This window comes from Camarhynchus parvulus, chromosome 4A (genome assembly GCF_901933205.1).
Source record: "Camarhynchus parvulus chromosome 4A, STF_HiC, whole genome shotgun sequence".
In the NCBI taxonomy this organism is placed as follows: Eukaryota; Metazoa; Chordata; class Aves; order Passeriformes; family Thraupidae; genus Camarhynchus; species Camarhynchus parvulus.
The window spans coordinates 8,870,237-8,892,387 of NC_044600.1; the positions used below are offsets into that span (position 1 = coordinate 8,870,237).

The 22,151-nt window shown below is 47.0% G+C and overlaps 4 protein-coding genes across 6 annotated transcripts; 3 read left to right on the forward strand and 1 right to left on the reverse strand.

The window, feature by feature from the left end:
• On the forward strand, positions 1-1,067 carry NDUFA1 (NADH:ubiquinone oxidoreductase subunit A1). The gene is made up of 3 exons (XM_030967714.1): positions 1-410; positions 596-685; positions 972-1,067. Exons 1-3 carry the CDS (start codon positions 309-311, stop codon positions 990-992), a joined length of 213 nt encoding a protein of 70 aa, XP_030823574.1. The 5' UTR covers positions 1-308; the 3' UTR covers positions 993-1,067.
• A 1,105-nt stretch (positions 1,068-2,172) lies between these two features.
• Positions 2,173-4,934, forward strand: AKAP14 (A-kinase anchoring protein 14). Its single transcript, XM_030967819.1, has 6 exons — positions 2,173-2,612; positions 2,759-2,879; positions 2,952-3,043; positions 3,200-3,379; positions 4,334-4,386; positions 4,730-4,934. The coding sequence occupies exons 1-6, from the start codon at positions 2,409-2,411 to the stop codon at positions 4,815-4,817; spliced, it is 738 nt and encodes a 245-aa protein (XP_030823679.1). The 5' UTR covers positions 2,173-2,408; the 3' UTR covers positions 4,818-4,934.
• A 462-nt stretch (positions 4,935-5,396) lies between these two features.
• Positions 5,397-11,187, reverse strand: NKAP (NFKB activating protein). The gene is given in 10 exon segments (XM_030967559.1): positions 5,397-6,421; positions 7,707-7,856; positions 8,321-8,396; positions 8,545-8,660; positions 9,054-9,099; positions 9,707-9,796; positions 9,799-9,825; positions 10,045-10,118; positions 10,489-10,569; positions 10,946-11,187. Coding segments are annotated over 10 exon segments (1,077 nt in total). The 3' UTR covers positions 5,397-6,246.
• An 80-nt stretch (positions 11,188-11,267) lies between these two features.
• On the forward strand, positions 11,268-21,151 carry ZBTB33 (zinc finger and BTB domain containing 33). Of its 3 annotated transcripts, none has more exons than XM_030967662.1 (2): positions 11,268-11,385; positions 16,165-21,151. In XM_030967662.1, exons 1-2 carry the CDS (start codon positions 11,358-11,360, stop codon positions 18,204-18,206), a joined length of 2,070 nt encoding a protein of 689 aa, XP_030823522.1. In that variant the 5' UTR covers positions 11,268-11,357; the 3' UTR covers positions 18,207-21,151. The 3 variants fall into 3 exon arrangements, with proteins under 3 accessions (XP_030823522.1, XP_030823523.1, XP_030823524.1); XM_030967663.1 differs by lacking the exon at positions 11,268-11,385 and adding an exon at positions 15,047-15,089; XM_030967664.1 differs by lacking the exon at positions 11,268-11,385 and adding an exon at positions 15,343-15,439.
• Positions 21,152-22,151: the final 1,000 nt, after the last annotated feature.

The window sequence follows — 22,151 nt, forward strand, 5'->3', positions numbered from 1 at the left end:
CTGCCTCCGCCGGACTACCACTCCCAGCGTGCACCGCGCCCGCAGACGCTGATACCGGTGGGGTCAGCGGCCGCGACCGGGACCGGGACTGAGAGCGGTATCGGGCGAACCGGGACACGAACACGGCCTCACGTTTTGCCAGGGACTGCTCCCCGGCAGCGCTGTCGCTCCCGCTGCCCGCTCGGACCCGCTAGGCTGTGAGGGGGCGCGGGGCAGGCCGGGAAGGGCGCGGGGCAGGCCGGGAGTGCCCCGGCACTCGGCGCAGGGGCAGCGGCACCGACACCGACACCGACACCAGCGCCGGCAGGATGTGGTACGAGATCCTGCCCGGCATGGCCATCATGGGCGTCTGCCTCACCATCCCCGGCACGGCCACCGTCTTCATGCACCGCTTCTGTAACGGCGGCAAGGTCAGCGCGGGGCGGGGCGGCAGGTCCCGGGATCCGGGACCCTGAGGTTCCGCTGCCCCACCGGGGCCGCCCTGATCCCCCAGTCCCTGCATCCCTCTGGGATCCCTTCCTCCCGGGGCTCCCCTTACCCCGCCTTCCCTCGGGAGCCCCTGCCCGACCCTTAACGGGCAGTTCTGTGCCTGCAGGAGAAGAGGATCGCCCGCTATCCCTACGAGTGGACGCTGCTGGAAAGGGACCGGCGGCTGTCGGGTGTCAACAAGCACTACGTGTCCAAGGCAGGTTTGGGGGAGCTGGGCAGGTACCGCGGGGGAAAGCGGGACCCAGGGGCTGCTCCCCCATCCCCGAGCTCTGGCAGGGCCGCTGAGGTGGGCACTGGTCGCTCTTGTCAGATCTTACTCGGTGCCTGTAGGTGGCCTGCCTCTGGGGATGTGCATTTAAATTTTGTTCTAATTAAAACCTGGGTAATTAAGTATTGTTTGAAAATCTGCATTTTCAGATATGCCGTGTTGCACATTAGTGGCAAGAATGGCACAGATACAGCTGTTATTTTTTCTTTTTCAGGGTCTGGAGAACATAAACTGAGGTGTCAACGCTTTGAAAAATTCATCTATCTATAGAAAAGGATTTAACTCTTAAATAAAGCTATACATGTGTTCAGCCTTGTATTTGTGTTGCTGTGGTGGGGTGACCCTTGCTGGACACCAGGTGCCCACCAAAGCCCCTCTGTCACTCCTGTCCTCAGATGGACAGGGGAGGGAAAATACCTTGAAAGGCTTGTGAGTTGAAACAAGGAGAGGGAGAGACCATTCATCAGTTACTATCACAGGCAAATGAGACTCGACTTGGAGAAATTAATTTAATGTATTGTCAGATAACAGCAAGGTAATGAGAAGTTAAAACAAATCATAAAATACCTTCCCCCTACTCCTCCCTTCTTCCTGGGTTCAGCTTCACTCATGATATTTTCTGCCTCCTCCCTGCTGAGCTGCACAGGGTAATGGGAAATGGGGGTTGTGGTCAATGTCATTCCATGTCTTTGTTGCTCATTCCTCCTCTGGGGAGAACTCCTTACACTCTTCCCCTGCTCCACCATGGGGAGACTCCTTCACTAACTTCTCCAGTGTGAGTGCTTCCTATGGGCTGCAGTTCTTCATGAACAGCTCCAGCATGGGTCCCATGCAGTCCCATAATGTGCAGGCCTTCAGGAACCAGCTGCTGCAGCAGGGTCACATTTCCTGCCAGCAAACCTGCTCCAGTGGGCTCCTCTCTCCATGGGCACAAGGGTCCTGCCAGAGCCTGCTCCAGCATGAGCTTCCAGGGGGTCACAGCCTGGGTACATCCCTCTGCTCCAGCATGAGCTTCCAGGGGGTCACAGCCTGGGTACATCCCTCTGCTCCAGCATGAGCTTCCAGGGGGTCACAGCCTGGGTACATCCCTCTGCTCCAGCATGAGCTTCCAGGGGGTCACAGCCTGGGTACATCCCTCTGCTCCAGCATGAGCTTCCAGGGGGTCACAGCCTGGGTACATCCCTCTGCTCCAGCGTGGCTCGTTCCTGGGGTGCAGGTGGATCTCTGCTCCCTCATGGACCTCCAGGGACACAGCTCACCGTGGTCTGGCAATGCAGGCTGCAGGGCAATCTCTGCTCCTACCCTCTGCCCCACGGCCTCCAGTCATGCTGGAAGAGGAGCTGCTGGGAGTTCAGTACCCTGTGATCTGCTTAAACATTTCTGGTTTCTCCTGCACAGTCCCGGTGATCCTTTCCCTCTGAGGGCCTCTGTGCTGCCAGCGCGGCTGCTCGGAGCCTGCAGCGCCTCAGCGCACTGGGCTGGACACAGCACAGACTGGGGGCTGCTTTAGCACCCGAATTGTCCAAAGTGGCAAAAATACGACAAGCAGAGAGCCCGCCTGGATCCCAGAGCTGTTTTCTTGCTCACACCGCCCTCCCTCCCCGGGGACAGCGGCTTCGGGCGGTTTCCGCGGGGCAGGCCCGGCCTCGCCATGGTGACCGCGCACCGCCCGTGCCCGCGGGGCCGCGCACAGCGGCGGGGACAGCGCCGGGCCCGGGCTCCGCTCCCCGGGCTCGCACACCCACCCCGGGACCGCAGCGCCCCGGGGCCCGGCCCCCCCCCCGCGCCTGGAGACTCCCGGCCTGGCCGGACAGCGGGGGAGAAGCAACACGCCGGCCCGGGAGCGCCAAGCGGGGTGAGCAGGGCCGGGGTGCGAACCGGGGCCGTGAGGGACTGCCCGCGGTGAGGGACCGCCCGCTGCTGCCCGGGCTGCTCCTCAGACGGGGCCTGCAGCTCTCAGACCAATGCTCGCTCCATGTTTGTGCGTTTGTCTCTCTAAAGGTGAAACCAATGGAGGAGGAAAAGGAAGAAGCTGGCAGTGAGGAAAAAGATCACATCCCCCCGGAAGATGAGAGCAGCAGTACAGAGGACTGTCTCCCAGAGGACGAGGAAAAAGAGAAAGGTATTGTGTTTACTCTACTAGAACTTGCTGGAATCTTTTCAGGAGGATTTGTTAGCATTTTATCTGTTTCAGAAAGCAAGCATGTCATCAAAAATATCCCGTGGACTACAGCTAAGAACTTCACAGTGGAGATAGGACAGCAGCAAATTGAAGAACTAATTTCTGTGAGTCACAATTCCATCCACTCAGGAAGGCCACACTTTCTCACTGTTAAGCAGTATGAAAAATTAAAGGAGAGTACCTCTGTTCCTTTTTAGCACCACACTCAAGTCAGCTCTACTAGACATAGGGAGTCTCAGTGTGATGTGTTTGTTCAACAGACATGGGACATTCATGAAAGCTGGCTGCACCACTCAGAATTTCTTGAGGAAGAAGAACTGAAGGACAGCAAGAGGTACCATTACAGAGCTTGCTGGGGCCTCCCAACACGCAGAAAACCCATCCCACGAGCAACAGCGAGTGTCTACTTCGTTATAGTGATCTCCAAGCTCAAACCTGACGTAAGTACTCAGCAATGGTGGGGATGCACTAGTCCTTTAAGGGACAAGAGCACAGTGGCATTCCTGAGGCAGGGAAGTGCCAGGACAGTGGAGAGGCTGGTGAGGAGCCAGCAGATCTTGTGAAGATGCTGACAAGGCCTGGACATTGCCAGAACAATGGCAGGAGGTTTAGATGTGGCCTAATAGAAACATGGCAGTGGTTGGCAACAGGAGCAAGGCACAGAGCAGGAGGCTGGGTTAGTTCCCAAATCATTGACTGACAGAATCTGGCAGGATCCTACATCTGCTTTCCTGCTCTTACCCTCTTCCCTTTCCAAGCCACAATTGTTCTGGGCAGCTGTAAGAAGGGCTGAGTAGAGGTGAGTTACAGAATGAGGGCTCAGTAGAGAGGGAGTGGCACTTCACTCTTCAAGCTGTCTCAGAATCCCTTTCCTGATCAGCTTGAAGTTTGCACCTGTACAATGAACTCTTGCAACTCAAGAGAAAAAAATGAAATAAATTGCATTGAGTAGACTTCTTACCTCCAGGCTTAAGTCATACTGAACCTTAGTGTTTTTACTTAACAGCTATGGATCCCCAAATAATATTCTGTGGTTTAACCCCAGCTGGCAACTAAGCATCACAGAGCTGCTTGCTCACTCCTTCCCCACCACCATGGGATGGGGGAGAGAATTGAAAGTGTAAAAAGAGTGTAATAATATTAAAAAATAAATAGAACAGTAACAAATTGGGGGAAATAAAAACAGAGAAAAAACCACTATGAAAGACAAGTGGTGCAAATGAAAACAATTACTCACCACTCGCCAACCAATGTCCAGCCGTCCCTGAGCAGCATCTTCTCTTCTGCCTCAACCAAATATCCAGGTTAAAGTAAATAGTATCTCTCACTTAATTACAATGTCTACTTTTTGAGGGGCTGTACCTGGCCTCTGCCCTGTCTCTGCTGTGTTGCAGACTGCACCTGTGGAGGTGTTCTACCGACTGGAGTCCAGCAGGCTGATTCGGAGGTAAATGTTATTACTCTTCTGTTTTAGCAAGGTTTTCCATTCCAAAAACAAACAGGGAGCTCGATGTAAATAAGTTTGCAGTAATAGCAGAGGAGTGGAAGCTGTCAAAACCTTGCTCCATGAAATGACCCTATTTATCACTAGCCTCACCCCCAGAGGCATGAATAGCTACCCTATGGGCATCTGCATTCTCAGAAATTTGTCCTGCTTTACATGGATCTAGGTGGGGGTCTTTATTGCAGCAGATAGCCTTACATGGTGGATTAAAGGCCAGCTCTCACCTGGCCAAACTTGGATTCAGTATTATGCTTACAATCTACCTTCTTTTTATTCCATTCTCTAGGCCAGAACAGTGTGAGTTTAGAGAAAAGTGGCTTCAGGACATAATTGAAAATAAAGTACTGTGTGCAGAAAGACTTGCTTCCCGATGAGCAGCTCCAATTCACCATTACCAGTCCTCTGTTGTGGAGAACCAAATAAACATGATGGGAGAAAAAGCTCTTCCTTAGCAGCATTTCTATTTTGTGGATAGATAAGAAGCATTGAACCTGTGCAAAATCATCTATGCCCTGCCGTGGCAGCTGGCTGTGTATGACAGTCCCGGGCAGGTGGGGACAGCAGGATGTAACCAGGTTCCAGAGTGTGAATGGGAAGAGGTAGCTGGGCAGGATTTGCTGTTTGTGAGCGCCAGGTCTGTGGAACTCCAGGAAAAACATTATAGGACTTTAGGACTTTTATTTTCTTGATATAAATATACAAGATGTCTCTGTTGCTAGATGTAGAGGAAAAATAAATAAATTAGGAGAACAAAAAAAAAAACCCAACCCATCTCTCAAAACCATTTTGTTTTAAAAACATTTGAGAAAAAGAAGTTCTAGGAGATATGTTTGGAAATAGGCAGTCGAATCAAAGATAACCACCACATAAGCACTGCCTGAGCAAAGCCTCCAAGCACAGAGTTTAAAGCAAGCCATGTAATACTGCTGAAACAGACCAAAGTAAAATACTACAGGAGTTAAAACAAGGGTTTAATCTAGAACACTTCCATAAACAAAAACATTTCAAATAAATTGAAAGATACATCCTTGTTCCCACCTGCGTACATCCAGGGGTTCCAATCACTGCAGCTTACTGCACTGATGCCTATGTATAACATAGGAGAAAAAGAAGCAAGCAACTCAGTTCTTCACCATGTGTTTCAGTGATTGAAGATCAGACCCTCCTACTACTGTTACTTTACACCTCAGTTGCCATCTGCTTGCTCTAAAGTAACTGAAGCCCATCTTTATTAAATTACAAACTCATTTACAAATATGTACATGTCTGGTTTGAATCACAAACCAAACTAAACTGTTTTGAGGAAAAACCTAAATTTAAAAGACTTGTGAAAAAATAGTGGACTGTCCTGGATCTTAAAACAGGAACTCAGGAATTCCTTCATTTTTGCTACTGGTGGTAGTAGTTTGTTAAAGGTCTTTCCCAAGATAAATGATCCTATGATTAATTAAAATAAATGGAATAAAAAAATCACACTTATTGACTTTAGGTAACAAAACCTTCCCATGGGATCCTTTGGCTTGTTGGATTCAAAGCGAGTGCAGAACAAAGACACCTCTAATCTTCCCCACCTGTTCCTGCCTTGTATCCTTTCTCTTTACAGGGATTCCTTGTAGATGGTAAACAAACCATCCAAGACAATCTGATGAAAAAAACTCTGTTTCCTCGACACAAGTAATCCACTCCTGAGCTTGGCCCTGTTGGGTGAAAGGTGCTGCAGCACCTGCAGCTTTCTTCAAATCACAGCTGGACTGTGCTAGCTGCCACGCAGTGCAAGCTATGGTGTGCAGCTCAAATGAAGCATTATTTTTCCTCTTTGCCTTTAGTCTTTCTGTAGACCATCTCTCGAAAGCTTGCAAGGATCTTATTCTCTCGTTTCCTCCTCTCCTCCTGGTTGAAGGATGCCAGAGCTCTCTTTTCATCTGCGCTGTAGATCTGGTTCTCTTTCCGCAGCCGCACAGCCTCCATGCGCCGGTGTCTGTGGGGGGAACAGGGGTGCATCAGCATCAGCAGGGGCTGTCAGTGCCCTGGCACAGCTTCCAGCCATCCACTGCCCTGAATGTGTTCAAGGGCTTTAAATAAAGGTACTGAGGTAACAGGTCCTGAGCCAAAGCTGTCCTCTAGATGAACCTTCCAACAAAATGTTATATTTGTGTCCACTCACTAAGGTAATATCCATGATCATTAGTGAAATATGTAGTGTGATAAGAATATACTTGTCTTTCTGCATTTAGAAGCCAGAAAAAGGCATGAAATCAGGCATCTGGCCTTGTTTGAAGGTATATGATCAAAGCCAGCTCCCTTGGTTCCTCCTCGAGTCCTGGCCAGGCTTTGGGTGGAACCCAAGAGGAGGATGAAACCAAATGTTCCTGCACTAGAAGTTGTGTAAGCTTGTTTATTCTACAGTCTAATAGCTGAGCCCTCCCACAGTAAAGATGGAGGCCTTGTCTACAGGTGGACACACCATGTAGGAATTCCCAGGAATGGTTCTCCAATCCTTTGCTGTGACTGGGGCTCCCAGCTCATGTGCAGACCTGGATGATGGTAAAGTATTAGGGTAACTGGTGATGTATCTTTCTTAATCACTCTAGGCAATCTTTTGCAGTAATGATTAGGTGCATTACTTAGCTTATCCTTTGTAATTCTTTGCATTTTTGCACTGTAGCAAATTATACTTAGTCCTTAAAGTTGGTATCTGAATCTTTTGTGCTGATCATGCCAACTGGCAAAACAGGTATCTAAACTAGATAATCCAAACTGCACACTAACCTTCCCAGGAAGGAGTGTGACAGAGCAAGGAACTGACTTCTGGGGATGTCTGTTCTCAGGCAGTCAGCCAGAAGCCTCCCCTACCCCCAGATGTCAGCTGCTGGCTCACCAAAATTTAAGTGAGATTCCTGCTGGTCATAGAGAAAAAAAGTGCAGCCAACCTCTCACACATTGATCTGTCTCCTGCTGAAGGGCCAGCACATCCCCAGGGCTGTCCAAACAGACCACCCTTGAGCCACCTGACACAAGCACTTCTTAATTTGAAATAATTAGAAGAGTATTGCCTGTGAAGAACTTTGGCTCTTGAGGAGAAAGTGTCCTTGAAAAACTCACTATCCATCCCTAGCAATGGGGAGCTTAGCATAGATTATTGCAAGCAGAACACCTTCTCCTCAATGCTTGCAAGTAGAGCTTGGAAGCAGTCTTCTGTTCAGCCAGCAGAGAAAGCAGTTCTTGAAAATTCCATTGAACCATTGCCATCATCAAACCCATACCTGCTGCCACTCATGACATAACCAGAGCTCTCAAACGAAGCGATCTCTTCACTGGTCAAGCCGATTTCGCCTCTGCGGGGAATGCGCTTCCCTGCTTTGACGTACTCTGCCATGGCTGCACCTTCCCCGGGCAGGAGGGCATGGCCATAGCTAAAAAACAAAAGTGGTGATGTCAGTAGTTTCAGATAGAGAGAGCCTGAGCTAAACATCCAACTTCCCTCTTCACTACTATATACAGCTGCATTTTTAAACACTTTCTTATTGTTTCCCACATATTGGCCTGTTTCTTCCTTATGGCAACACTAGCAACAATATCTTACATTATCAGCTGAGTTCATTCTGATGACACTACAAAGTCACAATACTGCAGATCTTTAGAATAAAGGCACTTACAATTCATTTTTCTAGGAATCAAGGCTAAAAAGCATTAAGCAGACTCTTCTACCCAAATTCAGGCCAGGGGAAAGTGTAGCACCACTAGAACCAGTCTGTGAGTTTCTGGCACAGCATTTCTCCCTCTGCATGCATTATTGTTGCAACAGCCCTTTCGAACAGTAACTTTCACACTTGATTTACTTGATTTGATCAAAGTACCATTAGAGCTGGCTACTCACTTCAAAGGCCTATCATCCTGAGATGCGTGAGTTTTGGGAGCTTCTGGTCCAATCAAACTATCAGCTTCAGTATTTTCTGCAACAATCAAATAATGAGGAAGATTAATCTTTGTCCATTGTTCTTTGTTATCAGAAGGGTTACACAGGTCAGCAACACCTAACAACAAATTCACAAAAAGGATGTCAAGAAGTTTCCACCCAAGTTTAAAGTCAGGTGAACCTACTTGACCTCTCTATCCAGAGATCATCCCCTTGAAGCATTTCATCATCGGAATCTTCGCTGCTTGAATCACTGGATTCCTTCCTGCTCTTCTTAGCTTTCTTTTTCTTATACTTCTTCCTGTGATAAAGCCAGACAGACATGCTATTTATCAAAAATTTAAGATTAAAGAAGGTGCTTGGAATCATACTCAAATAATTAGTTTCTTAAGGCAACTTCCACCTATAGGAAGAATGGCTGTCTGCTGCTTCATACAAAACACTTTACAGCAAAGCCAAGACAATATATATATATGTTCTGTTTTGACTTTCATAGAGTGTTAGAAAGTGGCTCTACAGGGAGTTGTTTTTGCAGAACAATTGTGTAGATTTAAATAAAATCCATCAAATTAATATTATTTGCCAGCTCTTGCAAATGACCTAAGGTCCTCAGGCTCCCTCAGGGCCTGCGAAGAAAACTGAGCTGCCCTCCAGCCAACAGCAGCCAAAATGACACAGCAACCACAACACTTACTTTTTGTTCTTCTTTTTCCTCTTCTTGCTTTTCTTTTTATCTTCATCTGAAAAAAGAAAGTGCATATATTACCAAAAAGAAATTATTAGCTATAACAAAGTAGCTTACTGCCCTGTGAATAACATGTCATGCCTTTTACAGACCCAGTATTCATGGATCTGTGGGCTCTATGACTCTCTCAACCCTAAGCCTAACCCTAAGCCCTAGCCCTAACCCAAACTCAATAATATGGGTTTTCCAGGTCAGAAAGATGTAGGAACAGCAATGCTGGGGCCTTCCTGGGATTGCCTTGGCATGCCTTTTCCAGTCCCAGTGCTCTTGGAGCCGTAGGTCCTTTTACTCTCTCAACCCTAAGCCTAACCACTCCCCTAACCCTACTGTTAAGAATTACACTAACCACTACCCCTACCAATTAACCTAACCACTGCCCTAACCCTGAGCCCATTCCCAGCACTGACTGCCTCCACCAGAACGCCCCAGTACACCCCCAATAGGACATGTTTATACTGGGAAAACGTTAGTAGAAAGCTCCCTGCAGTATTGGTCGTATGAGAACATATCAAACAGATCTCTGGCATGAGAGGCCCAGTGGATGCTAAATTCATAAGTCCCCTTTCCTGAGGCCAGACTGCAAGCTGAAACCCTCGTCTTACCACTGGAGTTCTGCTCAGATTCTGAGTCACTGTCGCTGTCCTCAGAATGTTTCCTGCGCTTTCTTTTGGATGCTTTACGTTTTTTTTTTGTCTTTTCTTCTTCTTTTTCTTCTTTTCCTCTGGAATGTTTTTAAACATAACATTAGAGAACAAAGAGCATCTAGTTCCATATATATTCCCTAATCTTCCCAAAGCAATGCTCTCCTTTGAGCTGGAGCCCACCCCAGCCACTTTTACCCATCTAAGCCAGGGAACCGCCTGCAAGCAGCAGCAGCAGCAGATTCTAAACCACAGTAGCTTCCCATTTTCAAAAAAGCTGTGCGAGCCAAACAAAATACCTTCTGAGCTGGAATCCGAAGAACTACTCTTAGATTTTGCCTCTTCATCTTCTACCGGTGTGTGCTCATCGGAACTGAATAAAATAACAGTTTGCCACTTAAAATCTGTTTTGTTGTATTCAAGATCAAAGGTATATATATGGCCAAAGACATTTTGAGTCAATCCTTGCAAGGGAGTAAAATATTAAAGAGCTAATTTAGCCTGGGAACTGCTGTCAGAACCACAACACAACAGCCACCTGATCTACAATAAATCACATACTGCATATTGGTACGTTGGAATTATTTGGTTGAAAAAATACTAATCTCATTATGTTGCTTCAGAAAGGAACTGATACAATAAGTATTGTGACACCATTACTAACACAAAGATAAAACATTTTTATAAACTGAACTGATATGTAATTAATATTATAAAAAACATGAAGAAAGAATATGCCTTACTCTGGGTCAGGAACTTTTGGTGACAGCCCCCAGACTTCAGGTGCCCCCAGTTCTCCAATTCTCTCTCTCTCATTGAGTCTCCTGTAAAGGAAAACACCGTCACTGATGCCTGGTTTGCAACACCCAGCACACAAACATTTTCAGTCCTACACGTCAGTGTTTCTAATCGCCTGAATCAGCTGCAGTAAGGATAAGAAACAACTCGCAGCAAGGAGCAAGCTCGCAGGGGCAGTCTGGCAGCAGAGCACCGCACACTGCAGAGGATCGGCGGTAGCTGCAGTTACCCCCTTCCAGCCGAGCTCCGTCCCGTCCCCCCGGGCGGCCCTTCCCGCGGGGAACGCACGGAGAGCCCGTGACGCGGCCGAGAGCCCGTGACGGGCCCGTACAGAACCAGGCCCGGCCGCACCCGCCCCTCCCGGGAGCGGGGCCCGGCAGGGCAGGCCCGACCCGCGCTCACCTCTGCCGCAGGATCTCCTCCTTCTCCTTCTCGTAGTACTCGGGCCATTTGCCGTGGTGGTGGTGCCCATGGTGCGCGGAGGAGCGCGGCGCGCCGGGGCTGCGGGAGCGGCTGCGGCTCCGCCGGTGGCTCAGGCGCCTCGGGCCATTGCGCTCGCGGGACCGGGAGCGGGACCGGGAGCGGCGGCCGCGGCGCTCGGAGCTGGCGGCGGGCGGGGAGCGGGACCGGGACGCGGGCGCCATGGCGGAAGCGGAGGCGCTTCCGGCGGCTTCCGGTGTCCTCCCGGCCGGGCGGGAGCGGGGCGGGAGCGGGGCGGCCCCGCCCGCGGGGTCACCGCCCCACCCGCCCGGCCGGCAACGCGGCGGCGGCGGTGGCGGTTCCTTTTGTGCCCCGCGGCGGCCGCCCGGCAGCGATGGACGCGTGCACGGCGGCGGCGGAAGGTGAGGCACCGACGGGGCGCGAGCCGCGGGCGGAGGGCGGTGGCGGCGCGGGCCCGGCTCCGCCCCGCTCCGCGGGCTCCGGTGCGGGGCCGCGGCCCCGGGAGCTGTCCAGGGCGGGCCGGCAGCAGCACCGCCCCGCGGACAGCTCACCGTGCCCGGCGGGGTTCCCCCTCCCTGCCCGGGCCCGGCGCCGCCTGACACGGCCCGGCCCGGCGAGGCCCGGTCTCGGTGTTCGGGCGCCCGGCGCCTCCCAGCGCGGCCTGACACGGTGCTGGGGCCGCTCCGCTGCGGCGGCTCCGGGCAAAGCTGACAGCACGAGAGGAAACGGCCCCGAGTGGCGTCAGGAGAGGTTTAGGTTGGGTATTAGGAAATTTTTTAGTGGGAAAGGTTATCAAGCACAGGAATAGGCTGCCCGGCGAAGTGGTGGAGTCACCATCCCCGGAAATGTTAAAAAGCCCTGTGGAGATGGCACTTAAGGACACGGTTTGATGGTGAACATGGTGCTGGCGCTGGGTTCACGGTTGGAGTTGATGATCTTAAGTCTTTTCCTTAACCTTTATGTGTAAAGATGATACAAATTATGTATTCAGATAAGACACCCGCTCCTCTGTGAGCGCCCTTCCCCCTCAGGTTTGACCACGTTGCCACGGAGCTTTTTTAAATAAACCCCGATTTTGTGCTCAGCTCTAGAAGTGCAGTGTAACACGGCTGGGTCTGGCCAGCTCTGGGTAAACGGCAGATTTTGGACAGCTGCTCCACCCTGGGAAGCCCATGCTGGTTTATGCTGTCTAGAAATTATGTCAGGGTATGCCAGTCTCTTTTTCACAAATTAAACAGTATTTTAGCTCCCAAACCTACCATAAGCAGCATAAAAAAATCTGTCAGATGGAAGAAAGATTTACCAGAGATTGCACATGTGTGTGGTGTTACTGTCGCCTGTGTCGGTGTGGGCACAGCCCAGTTTCTCCCTTCTTTTGATTATTTTGCCAAACTAATTTTGGATTATTTCAGATTTGACTAAATGGTGACTAAAACATCTGCCTCAGGAGCACTCTGCACCCGTGTTAGCTAATATTGTTAGGTGACTTGAAGTGCACAAGTTATAATGTCATGCAGTACATAACAGCATCTACAACAACTACTAATGCAAATAAAAAGGATCACTGGATTCTTAATTCAGTTATATGAGACTTTATATAATGGGATTAGCAGGAGAAATACTCTCAGAGATTTCCTCAAGGTGCAACCAGTGGAAATTTGTATTTTAGAGTCTTTCAGAAGCAGTGATGATTTATTTGAAATTCCCACTGTGGAAGAATATTTCTGTCCTTAAAGGTAGTCTTAGGTAGGATAATATTGAATTTCAATTTTATTGAAAACCCTTAACTATTCTGCTTATAAAATTTAATTTACTTTAATGTAAAATACATATTTTCATTATGAAGAATGTTACTTTGTCTCTCAAATTTGTCAGCTCTTTAAAAGAATTTTCTATTCTCACAAAGTGGATTTTTTAAAAACAAAAGAGCTTCTCAAATTGCTTAACTGAAAACTGGTTACTGAATTGCATAAGTTTTTGTCTTCTGGCAAAAGCCTGCACATAAATGTCTTTAAATTTGTACTTCACATTTTCAGAGCCTTCATCCCAAAGTTTTTCTTATCACTTCTATACATTAAGATAAAAGTTGCTATTGGTTCTCTTATTTTTTCATTTCCAAAAAGACCACATGTAGTTCTGTATCCTAGATGTTTCTTGTCAACATCTTAGATAAAATGGTTCTTTTATATTGTTATTTATATTGTAAGGTTTTATGTTACTTGAATCACCACTTTCTTGGCTTATCTAAACATAAAAGTGGAAAAAACAGCCTCTAAAATAGGAGATGCGTGCTGACAAAAAGAAAGCACATTGAAATCCAGCTTTCAGGTGCAGCAAGATGATGACAGCTTCAGTCAAACCTGCTGAGCTGGGGAGAGCCTTATCTGTGCCCTGACTGCAGCAGTGTGACAGGGGTTCAGATTTTATGTCAGACAGAAGGAGTTGCCATAGAGAAAAGCTGCTGTGAGAAAGGTAAAAGCCAAGGAGATGGTGCAGCTCTCCCAGCAGCTTTTAAATCAGGCAGCATTTCTGTGCTGCAGAATAAGTGGTTCAAAGCTGATTTTTGAGATCTGGTGATGCCTCAGGAGCAGGGATCCTTCCAAGTCAATGCTCATCTGTAACTGTTAATTTTCCTGTTAGTTATTTAGTATTGGAAGAGGCAGTGAGAAGACAAGTCCTTAAAGCTGGAGGATGAAAGGCTAAGAAATTGTTTAATTTGGGCCATCACACATTTTTGGAGGAGAAAAAAAGCACTGGATTAAATATTAAAACAATTATAGTATTATTTTCATTTAATATAGCCTCCTGTGTAAAAAAAGAACTTGTATCAAAGGAGAAAATAATTGAAGGGTCATACGAGGAAGAAAAGCCTCTGTTTTCCCTGATGGGTGTTTTCTATTATTTTTCCTCTCTCTGGTAAAACCTATAAATAAACAGAAACTGCTTTGTAACATCTAAAATCTGAAGGCTCACTTCAAAAAGGAACTTTTGTTACTAACTATACAAATACAGGGAGCCTGGCAGGTGATTTTCTTGTTAGAAGAAAGATTATTATTCTTGCTAGAAGAAAGATTATTATGTATTTCTTGCTCATAAACCTGGGCAGGACCATTTCATTGCTGATTTATGAGGTGAAGGATTGCAGTCATGTCTGTCAGTGGCTGTGGCCTGTTATGTTTTTCATTGAACTTGACAGGACATTTGTTCTTGTAAAAGTTTTTGAATCTTAAGAAAAATCAGGAACCCCTGTGGTTCAAGTCCACAGAATGCATACTGGAAAAAAAAAGGAACAAATCAGTAACCAAAGACACAAAATATTTTTTATGATCTTGATGTTCTTCGAGCATTCCTGAACAGCAAGAGTTTCCAAGAGGCCGCACTGTGGATGTGTCACTTTGGTGGCCACATGTCGAATGCGCATTTGAGTCATTTTGGTCCAAGGCACTTTGTGTCAAAGCCGTGCATGTCTGTACAGCTGCTGGCAGAGTCTAACACGTGTCCCTGTGGCGGAAAGGATTCCAAACAAATGCTCCCGCAGCAGGAGCGGGGGAGGGTTTGAGCTCAGGTGTGGGTGTGAGCTCCCCTCGGTGCCGGGCCGAGGTGCCGGCTGCGTCAGCGTTGGCAGAGCAGCGCCGATGCCCCCGGGAAGGAAATGACACTCAGCGGGAAATAGCGTCTGCACGGCCCTATCCACACGGTCAGCCCTAGGGCAGGTGCCGGGCTTCGCCGCCGCCGCGACGCGGGGGAGCCCGGCGGGAACTGCCGAGGCCGCAGCAAGGCCCTTGTGCGGGTCCTGGGGCGTCCCACGGCCTGCGCTGGAGCGGGGTCGGGGCCGCACGCTCGGCACCTCGGCAGGCGGGGGGCGGTGTGCCCCAGGCGGTGTCCGGAGCCCCGCGGCCTCGGGGCTGCTGCCGGCGGCGGGAGCGCGGGGCGGGCCCGGCCCGGGCGGGAGCGGCGGGAGCGCGGCCCGGCCCCGCCCCGGCCCGAAGGTTCCCGAGGCCGCTCGGGTCAGAGCCGAGGGCAGCGCCGGCAGCGCCCTCCGGCGGCGGTGCGGAGGGTCCGGAGGTGCGGGAGGCGGCGGGGCCGCGGCCGGAGCGCGGCGCAGGTAACGCGGGGAACGCGGGCTCGGCTGCCCCTCTCGCCCCGCTGGGGCTCAGCACGGCTCAGCGAGCGGGGAGCGGCGGAGGGGCCGCCCGTCAGCCCGGGCCCGGTGCTGCCAGGCCGCTCCCCGGGCCCGCCGCTGTCAGCGCCGCTCGGCCTCGGGCCGCGGCCCGGCCGCTGCTGCCCCGGCGGCGGCCCGGCTCGGAGCGCGGCTCTACGGCCGGGCCCCCGGGGTCGCGGGGGCAGCCGGGCGGGACGCGCTCCCCGGGGTGGCGAGCGGCGGCCGCGGGGTTCCGGCATCGGCGTTTCATCCGGCCCGGCCCGGCCCGGCCTGCGGAAATCGAAGTTTTACGGGTAAAATTAGAGCCCGTGGCTCGCTGTTCTGTATTTTGATGTTGCTTTCTGCGGCTTACTGGGAGGCTTTGATTGGGCAGTGGTGGCAGATAGGTTGCTTTGACTTAGCAGATCGGTTTTGCTATGGTGCTGCTTCAGTGTCTCAGTTTGACATACGTAGCCTTGCAAATATATGACGTGGGGTTAAAAAAAGTTTATTTTTCTGAGGAAGGAAAAGTTTATTTTTCTGGGGAAGGAAATGCACTATCCGTAGTGTTTTCATTAACTCAGTTGACTGTTATATGCAGACACAGAGATTCTGGTGTCTGGCCATTAACTTCATGCTATTGGGTTTTCTCATAACAATCTATGCAATATTTCACAATTAAAAAGAAATTACTAATAATGTTTAAAGCTGCTTTTGGGACCCAGAACTTCCAACTTCTTGGTTTTACAATTAACCTTACTTGCTGTTGCTTCAGATGAGGTGTTGTTTCTTTGTTCCTCACCTTGTAAGAGCAGAGGGTATATTCAGAATTCCACTTACCTCGTGGAGAAGAGGAAAGGACAAACAACGATAAGAAACAAATTTGCAGAGTGCAGTAGCACATAATCTTCTGAACAGTACCTCAGATTTGTTTTTTCCTAAAGAAGGAGTAGACAGTAAATATGTGAATGTTGTTATGCGGTTAAAACTGTAAATCTGCATTTTTACTAATTTGATATCTTTTGCTTTCCTTTTGTAGGAATGGAGGGGAAAAAACTTATTTCTGCAACAGACACGCAATATTCTAGTGTGCTCCTTCAGTCTTTGAATGAACAACGTGGCCATGGACTTTTTTGTGATGTTACAGTCATTGTGGAGGACCGGAAATTTCGAGCTCACAGAAACATCCTTTCAGCCTCAAGCACGTATTTTCACCAGCTTTTCTCAGTGGCTGGTCAAGTGGTTGAACTGAGCTTTGTAAGAGCAGAAATTTTTGCAGAAATTCTTAATTATATTTATAGTTCCAAAATAATCAGCATCCGATCTGATTTACTTGATGAACTGATTAAATCAGGGCAGGAGCTGGGTGTTAAATTCATAGCTGATCTGGGCATCCCTCCGGCTGAAGGCAAGAATGTGCCCAGCGAGGTCAAAGACAGTGCTTCAAAAACTTCAGCTTCTAGTCCGAATCAAAGAGATGCTGAAACACAGGTGACTGTAATCAGGCCAGAGGGTCAGGAGGCAGCAGATGGGATGCCAGTTATAACACAGTCATTCTCCTTACATGGCATAGAATATGAGACTACAAAAATTACAGTGAGCGATTCGGATGAGGAGGATGATGATGTCATTTTTTGTTCTGAGATTGTTCCTCCAAAAGAATGTACTAAAGACAAAAATGCTGCAAGCCAGAACCAGCCTTGCTCAAGTCCAGCTGGAGCTTCTGACCAAAAATCCTGTGGCAGTGGTGGCTCTCCCCATGTGACGAACAGCACAGCAGCTCAGAACCTCACTTTGTCTGCCACTCAGCTGAGCCCGAGCCAGACACAGTCAGGTGCTGAATCATTCGCCTCGGCAATGCCACAGCATTTTACTCCTAATATCATTGTGCTAAACAAGCCTCTGCTTAACTCCTCACTCGGTGCCAGCTCCTTGCATCAAACACATGTGACTCCTACAATTAATTTACTTGAGGAGAACCAGCAGGCATCCAATAATGGCTCTGTAACTGAAGTGGAAGCAACTGCTGTTGATGATGAAGAGGTTGTTGAAGATGATGTCGATATCATTAGCTCCTCTAGTCCTAGTTTGGTCAGCAGCAGCTCTTTGGTTCAGCAATCTTCTGTTCCTAAGGCAGGGAGCACTGAAGGATCAGGTGTACAGAAAAAACAGGTTGTTACATTTTCCCAAGAGCCATCTACTAAAGCTGGAGAATTGAAAATAAAAATCTCAGATGTCCTTTCTGGGAACAACAAGGAATTAAGTTCGGGTCTAACATCGAAGAATGTGGCAGATGGGCAGAAAATCATAACATTAGATACAGCAACTGAAATAGGAGGCTTATCCACAGGCTGTAAGGTGTATGCAAATATCGGTGAGGACACCTATGACATAGTCATCCCTGTGAAGGGTGACTCTGAGGAAGGGGAAGCCAAGCCCGATGACACACCCAAAAAGTCTGGCGATGAATCTCCAAAGGGGAAACGCATGAAAGTGAAGCACGACGACCACTACGAGCTCATAGTGGACGGCAGAGTCTACTACATCTGCATCGTGTGCAAGAGGTCGTACGCGTGCCTGACCAGCCTGCGGAGACATTTCAACGTGCACTCCTGGGAGAAGAAGTACCCCTGTCGCTACTGTGACAAAGTCTTTGCCCTTGCAGAGTATCGCACCAAGCACGAACTGCACCACACTGGGGAGCGGAGGTACCAGTGCTTGACGTGCGGCAAATCTTTCATCAACTACCAGATCACCATCTCCCACATCAGATCCGTGCACAGCCAGGACCCCTCTGGGGACACCAAGCTGTACAGGCTGCACCCCTGCAGGTCCCTGCAGATCCGGCAGTACGCCTACATCAGCGACCGCCCCAGCAGCGTCCCGGGCATCAGCCAGGGCGGAGTTGTGTACCGTGTTGGCTCAGGGAAGGATGGCACTGAGGGAACAACATCCAACTCTCCAGCCAAACAAATCACCTGGGATGACATTTTCGTTCCGCAGGGAAATGAAACGATTTTTAAACAAAACCCGTCAGAGGGAAGTACTGAATTTGAGTTTGTGATACCAGAATCTTACTGAAAGGTTTCAAATGCTGGAAAAAAGGGTTCGGTGCAGGAGCATTGCAGCTGTTTCAACTGAACTGTTGAAATTGCTGTAAAATCAAAGGTTAAAGTCAAAAGAAGTTAACTTGTTCTACCAAGTAACCAAATGGTAACACTTAGATGGACCATGTTAACTGCAGTGATTTGTGGAAGCAATTAATCAGAAAATTTACTTGAATAGAGAGTGAGACATTCTAAGGCACTATCAGAGTTTTCAAATATGTTAAATTTGATCAAAACATGAGGACTTGTGGCTTGAAAATGTACAATTCCTTCTAAAGAGCTAGAAATATTTCTAAACTAATTGAGGTATTTCCTGTACCCTTATTTACCATGTAAACCCTTTCTTTCATGTTAGCACTTTAATGCTGAATTCTGTTTAGATGTTAACCAAGAAAACAGTAAGATTTTTTTCATCATAAACCGTTTAAAAAAATAATCCCACAACTCGCATTTGTGAACAAGGGGCCAAAATACATGATCCCCTACTACACTGGAGTAGTCTGGTTTTGAGCTAGCATCCTAATTCTGCTTTTATAAATATTATGAATCATCTGTCTTCATGCAAAAAGTCTTGTCAAAAAGCAATACTCAGTTAGGGCTAACTTGAACAAACTTTACTTACACTTGGCAGTGTGGTGAGCTAAGTATTCAGGGTCCTGGACCTTGTTATTTTATTCTTTTTGCAATGGGAAAAAACCAAACCCTACAAAGCTGAATAGTGAAGAATCTTAGAACACTTAGGAAGGAGATAATTTTACCTTCTTACAGCTTGAGAATCACTGTTGTGTTTTCTTACTGCTGGAAAAAATGCCAGTAATTAGTTTGATATAAGTGCTGTTCTTTTTTTTTTTTTTCCACTTCAAGAAGAAGGGCTTCAGTCCTGAATTTTGAAATTATAAAAATATTATTTGTTTTTAGTTGCAAACTTCTCAAAATTATGAATTCATATGAGTGTTGTATTGGTTTAGCACTGAGACTGCTGAAGATCATGTATTGCCTGTTTGGCTAGATCTTCAGGTGTAACAGGGATTTGGATTTCCCCCCACACTTGCCCCAATTATACATTTTGGAAGATGAGGACTAAACCAACAACCAGAAAATACCCTTTATTCACCATGACCCAAAGTATAATTTCTTTGCAATTGTCTAGTTGTCAGGTGTTTCCAGGTTTGGGTTTATTATGTTGCCATTTTACTCTCCTTTCATTTGGTGCCTGTTTTAAGTTAAAAGATTAATTAGATGTCCAACTTGATCAGGAAATGGTAGAGAAAAGCAGCTATTTGCTGGAGTCCTAGTTTAGCATTTCAGAGTTAGTGACTTGTTGAATTTTTGTAAATGGTAATATGAAAATCCTCAAGTTCTACAAGTGACTGGGAAAGACTATTGTGCATAGTACTAGTTATGGAAACCTTTAATTGCTTGAATTGCAGTTACAGGTTTCTCTTTTCTTTTTCATGTTTTAAGTTAGTATCTTGATTTTATGACTCTCAAATTTAAAGGTTTTAGACATACAGTACTCTTCACAGAAAGGCACTTAAATGGGAAACAGTTCAAATCTAAGTTGAGCTACAAAAATGATACCAGAAATCCACGTGAGCACTGATGGGAGGAGGATTTGTTTATGTGGTGCATATGATGCTCAGCACTTCTCCTTTGTCAGCCAAGAACATGATATACCTGGTTATTTCCAGATCATATTGCAGACCCCTTTGAATACAATGGGTCATGCTTTAAATGTGGGATGTAGCTGAGGTGGCATTTCTGCATTTTCCTCATGGGATGTGAGTGTGGACTGCCTGTGTCACACAGCTGGCTGGTGCTGTGGTGGGACTTCCTCAGCTTTGTGGAGACAAATGCAATGTTATTTTTATTACTGACATGACATGTGTTTAATCACAGAATAGTCTTGAGTTGGAAGGGACCCACAAGGATCATTGAGCCCAGCTCTTAAGTAAATGGCCGGTGTTGGAATCTGGAATTAAGCATACATTACAGAGTGCAGAATTAAACATAATGGCTATCACTATTTGCTGCTGATGTATTTAAAACCTTAAATTAAACTGTGCCTAGTAAAGGTCTCTTTTTGGAGGAAAACTGGAAAATTAGGGCTTTGTAACTATTTTTGCTAGAAGACTCGTGCTTGCATGTGTCTCAGGGTCTTCAGTTTTCCTTGGAAGTGATTTTAATATCCAAAGTCCAGAGGTATGTAAAGCATTTCTTTAATTTCACTTCCAGTATTTATTGGTTTGGAAACATGTTAAATCCATTCTTTGAAAACTTTTTATGGGGCCATGAGCAAGCTTTTATATTTAGATTTCTGGCTGTTGCACTTACATTTGTGTTTTTGTTTGTTTTTGTAAGCATTTAACTTCCAGTTTAACTTAATAAAAAAACTTATGTAAATATTAAGAAATTGGCTTTGGGATGATGGAAGTAAAAGGTTGAATCTGACAAAGCATTTATATAGAAATGAAAAATTTCAACAGACTAAGGTAACAAACCTCACAGTCGTTTATTATGCATATAAAACCATTTACAGATCTGCTGCAGAATATGGTAATGGTGGCTGCATCCTCACTGTCTGGTTTCTTTGGGGATACGTACCATAACATTCCACTCTGTGAACTAAAGAAATATTGAATAACATCTACTACTTATTTATTTTGTTCTCTTAAGGCAGGCAGCTTATAAAAAGATGCAGAAGCTGACAACTATATACATTGAATTCTGAGATCTACCACTGTTGCCTAGGAAATGTTCCATGTGAACATTCCTTGGTTTCCCCAGTCTGTGATGTATATAGTTGTACAGCCTTTCCTTAACATACTTTTTAAAGTTGTGTTCTACTTTTCATTAATCAACACGTGATGTTAGTTTTTAGAGCTTCCTATGGCAAAAATAAAAAAGTTTAATTCTCAAGGTGAGCATAGTATGTTTCTTTTTGATGGCAACTCAGTTTCTATAGTCTAACACGTTTGTAGCTTCCTTTTCCATGTCTTTGGGAATAGCAGGGAACCCACTGTGGGGGGGAACAGGGCAAGGCGTTTTTATTTGGGCCTTAGTTTTGTTTGTTTGTTTTGAGCTGTTTAATTGGTTTTGTTGAACACTTTCCAAGAAAGCAAATCAGCTCAACAGCCCCACTGTGCTGTGAGCTGAATGCTGTGGATGGGACCTCTGAGACTGTGCAACACTCTCTGACCAACTGCTGGCACTGCAAATGAGCTCAAAGTCAACAAAACCTTACCTAGGGACCAGTAAAACCTACATAGTGACCAGTGCTGTGCTTTCAGCTCACTCATGCTTTGGGCTCTCCTTACCAGCTGCTGACTGGTTGTGATTTGTGAGAGTTCCATTGTCGGTGACCTGGGGCCAACAGGAAATACTCACTTACTTTGTGTAGACTTCTTATTGCATGTAGGAATGCAATTTAATAAGTAACATACCAAATTATGTTCTAGATGCCTTTATCTCCTTGGCATAAGGCTTCTGCCTCACTCTGCTGACATCACTAGGACACGATATGACCAAAGTAAGCAAAGGAGACACCAAGACTGCACTGCTTGGATTATTCAGATCTGTGTTAAGTGAAAAATCAGCGGTAATAATTTTAGAGGGCTTGAGGTCAGGGCACCATGTTATGGTAAAACTGCAGAATTATCAAGTGCAGGGGCATGAGCACCTTCAAAAACAGAACTTAAGGAGTTTTTGACTAATCTTGGTAGAAATATGTCTCAAATACAGAGAACAGAGATGGGTTTTGTGTTTGTTTTTTGTTTCTTTGTTTGTTTGTTTGTTTGTTGGGCTTTTTTTTCCTTTGATTCCTTTAAATGTAAATTTTACTCACTTTTTAAAAATGTCCTTAAAGATGCTTGTAAAACAGGAAGGCTACTAAAATGTAAAATAGAATTGGTTAATGTTT

Coding starts and splice junctions, on each gene's coding strand:
- NDUFA1 (XM_030967714.1), top strand. CDS start 309: ATGTGGTACGAGATCCTGCCCGGCATGGCCATCATGGGCGTCTGCCTC. Junction 411..595: donor GCTTCTGTAACGGCGGCAAG/GTCAGCGCGGGG, acceptor CTGTGCCTGCAG/GAGAAGAGGATCGCCCGCTA. Junction 686..971: donor ACAAGCACTACGTGTCCAAG/GCAGGTTTGGGG, acceptor TTTCTTTTTCAG/GGTCTGGAGAACATAAACTG.
- AKAP14 (XM_030967819.1), top strand. CDS start 2,409: ATGGTGACCGCGCACCGCCCGTGCCCGCGGGGCCGCGCACAGCGGCGG. Junction 2,880..2,951: donor GGACGAGGAAAAAGAGAAAG/GTATTGTGTTTA, acceptor TATCTGTTTCAG/AAAGCAAGCATGTCATCAAA. Junction 3,044..3,199: donor AAATTGAAGAACTAATTTCT/GTGAGTCACAAT, acceptor TTTGTTCAACAG/ACATGGGACATTCATGAAAG.
- ZBTB33 (XM_030967662.1), top strand. CDS start 11,358: ATGGACGCGTGCACGGCGGCGGCGGAAG. Junction 11,386..16,164: donor GTGCACGGCGGCGGCGGAAG/GTGAGGCACCGA, acceptor TTCCTTTTGTAG/GAATGGAGGGGAAAAAACTT.